General features: G+C 58.6%; 1 protein-coding gene across 1 annotated transcript; it reads left to right on the top strand.

The window, feature by feature from the left end:
• Window positions 1-329: 329 nt before the first annotated feature.
• Window positions 330-1,874, top strand: LOC108510487 (LIM domain and actin-binding protein 1-like; the record flags this gene model as incomplete). The annotated part of the gene is made up of 1 exon (XM_017840170.1): window positions 330-1,874. A coding segment is annotated over one exon (1,026 nt), but the record flags the coding sequence as incomplete, so codon positions are not given.
• Window positions 1,875-2,019: the final 145 nt, after the last annotated feature.

The raw sequence follows: 2,019 nt of genomic DNA, 5'->3' as shown, positions 1-2,019 counted from the left end.
GCTTCTGCCAGGGGTGTTACACAGGCCTGGTTCTGCCAGGGGTGTTTCACAGGCCTGCTTCTGCCAGGGGTGCTTCACAGGCCTGCTTCTGCCAGGGGTGTTACACAGGCCTGGTTCTGCACTTGGGTGCAGTTTCTAAACCTCTTAATGTGATTTTATGGCGGGGGGGGTAAAAATAGCGCGTCCAGCTCGGTGATGAATTCTCGGAGAGAGCCACGCAGGGTGCAAACCCTGGGGGCTCTGAGCTCGCTGGAAGAGTGGAATTGAGTCTCTTGAGTGGCACGACTGAAGCAGAGGCCTGTGCTGGCGGCCCTGAGCTCTGATGTTCGACTCTGTTTCCCCCCCCCAGCCTCGGGACGTACGCGTCGCTGCGGGGGAACATCTACTGCAAACCCCACTTCAGCCAGCTCTTCAAATCCAAGGGCAACTACGACGAGGGCTTCGGGCACAAACAGCACAAGGAGCTGTGGGCGGGCAAAGCGGAGGGTGAGGAATCCCCGGAGAAAACCCCGCCCGGGGCGAACGCGACGGAAGCCCCGCAGAGCCCCGGGGTGGAGGACGCCCCGATTGCGAAGGTCGGGGTCCTGGCAGCGACTATGGAGGCAAAAGCTTCGGCTGTGCCCGAAAGGGAAGAGCGACCGGCGGAAACCAAGAAGCTCCGGATCGCCTGGCCCCCTCCCTCCGACCAGAGCGTCCAAGGAAGTGCCTTAGAGGAGGGCATCAAGGTGCTCAAACCCAAGTGGCCCCCGGAGGAGGAGGTTTCCAGGCCGGACGTGCAGGAGGAGGTGGACCTGGACCTCAAGAAGCTGAGGAGATCCTCCTCGCTGAAGGAGCGGAGTCGCCCCTTCACGGTGGCGGCCTCGTTCAGAACAGTGTCCGTGAGGGGCCACAGGGCAGAGAACTCGCCCTCTCCTCCCAAAGCTGAGAGGGACACGCGGAGGAAGGGGGAGGAACTGGAGAGAGAGGAGAAAAAGCAAAAGGAGAAGGCGGCTGAGCACAGGAACACCCAGAAGGAGGAGAAGGACGTGGAGGAGGAGCGGGAGCTGTGCGGTGTCAGGACGGCAGAGCTCGGCGTCGTGGAGAACGGGCAGGGGGGCCTGGAGACAGACGAGGAGGAGGAGGAACACGCGGCGGGAGAGCCGGAGGTCCCAGGGGAAGAGCTCCCGGAGCCGAATTCTCCCAAACGTTCCAGCCTGGCCCACGTGGTGACTGCCAAGGAGTCCTCCCCGAGCCAGCACCGCAAATCCCAGGACGTGGGTTTCTGGGAGGGCGACGACGTGGAGGATCTGTCCGTGGAGGAGCAGATCAAAAGGAACCGTTACTATGAAGACGATGACGACGACGATGAAGAATAAATTGGCCTTTTTTCACTAGGAAACTTGCTGCAAGGTGCTGGGCCTTTTTGGAAATGGGTATTTTTTTTTTTTTTTAGCTTTAACAGACAGCTCTCCTCCACGAAGCGATGCCACACTGCACGTCAAGGGAATCCACGTCCAAATCATCTCAGCTGGGAAGCTCTGGAAGCCTGCAAAGGGTCTCTTTGGGTGCATGGGAACGAGGGTCTGCGGGGCAGCAGCAGCAGCAGGGAGTGTCTGCCCACGGGCTGTCCTGCGCTCGTCTCATCCCTTTGGGCTCAAATTCCACTAACAAACAACTCCTGGAATTCCACCAGCGACCCCTGGAACTCCGCTGGGGTGGAACACGCCACTTGTACCACTACAAATGCTACTGCAGTGCTTAGGGACCAACTTCAAAGGGACTTTCTGGCCTGCTTTAAAAACGGTCACTTAATGCACTTTAATACGTGGAAAGGGGCACAACTGGGCTTTTATATAATTTTTTTTCTTTTTTTTTTTTAATAATAATAATAATAAAAACCATTTCCGTGCGTGGCGTCCGACGACGGGAGCACCTGGAACCGAGTGCAATGTGAATTTTGGGGGCTCAGCCCCGCCCCTGATGGGCCGGGGAGTCCCTGCCCTCTGCCCCTGCCCCTGCCCGGCTGGAGCGGTGCCCGTT

The sequence above is a fragment of the Lepidothrix coronata genome, unplaced genomic scaffold, assembly GCF_001604755.1.
Source record: "Lepidothrix coronata isolate B3197 unplaced genomic scaffold, Lepidothrix_coronata-1.0 Scaffold1035, whole genome shotgun sequence".
Classification (NCBI taxonomy): domain Eukaryota; kingdom Metazoa; phylum Chordata; class Aves; order Passeriformes; family Pipridae; genus Lepidothrix; species Lepidothrix coronata.
The sequence above is the reverse complement of the archived record's forward strand: the minus strand, read 5'-3'. Positions and strand labels throughout refer to the sequence as shown.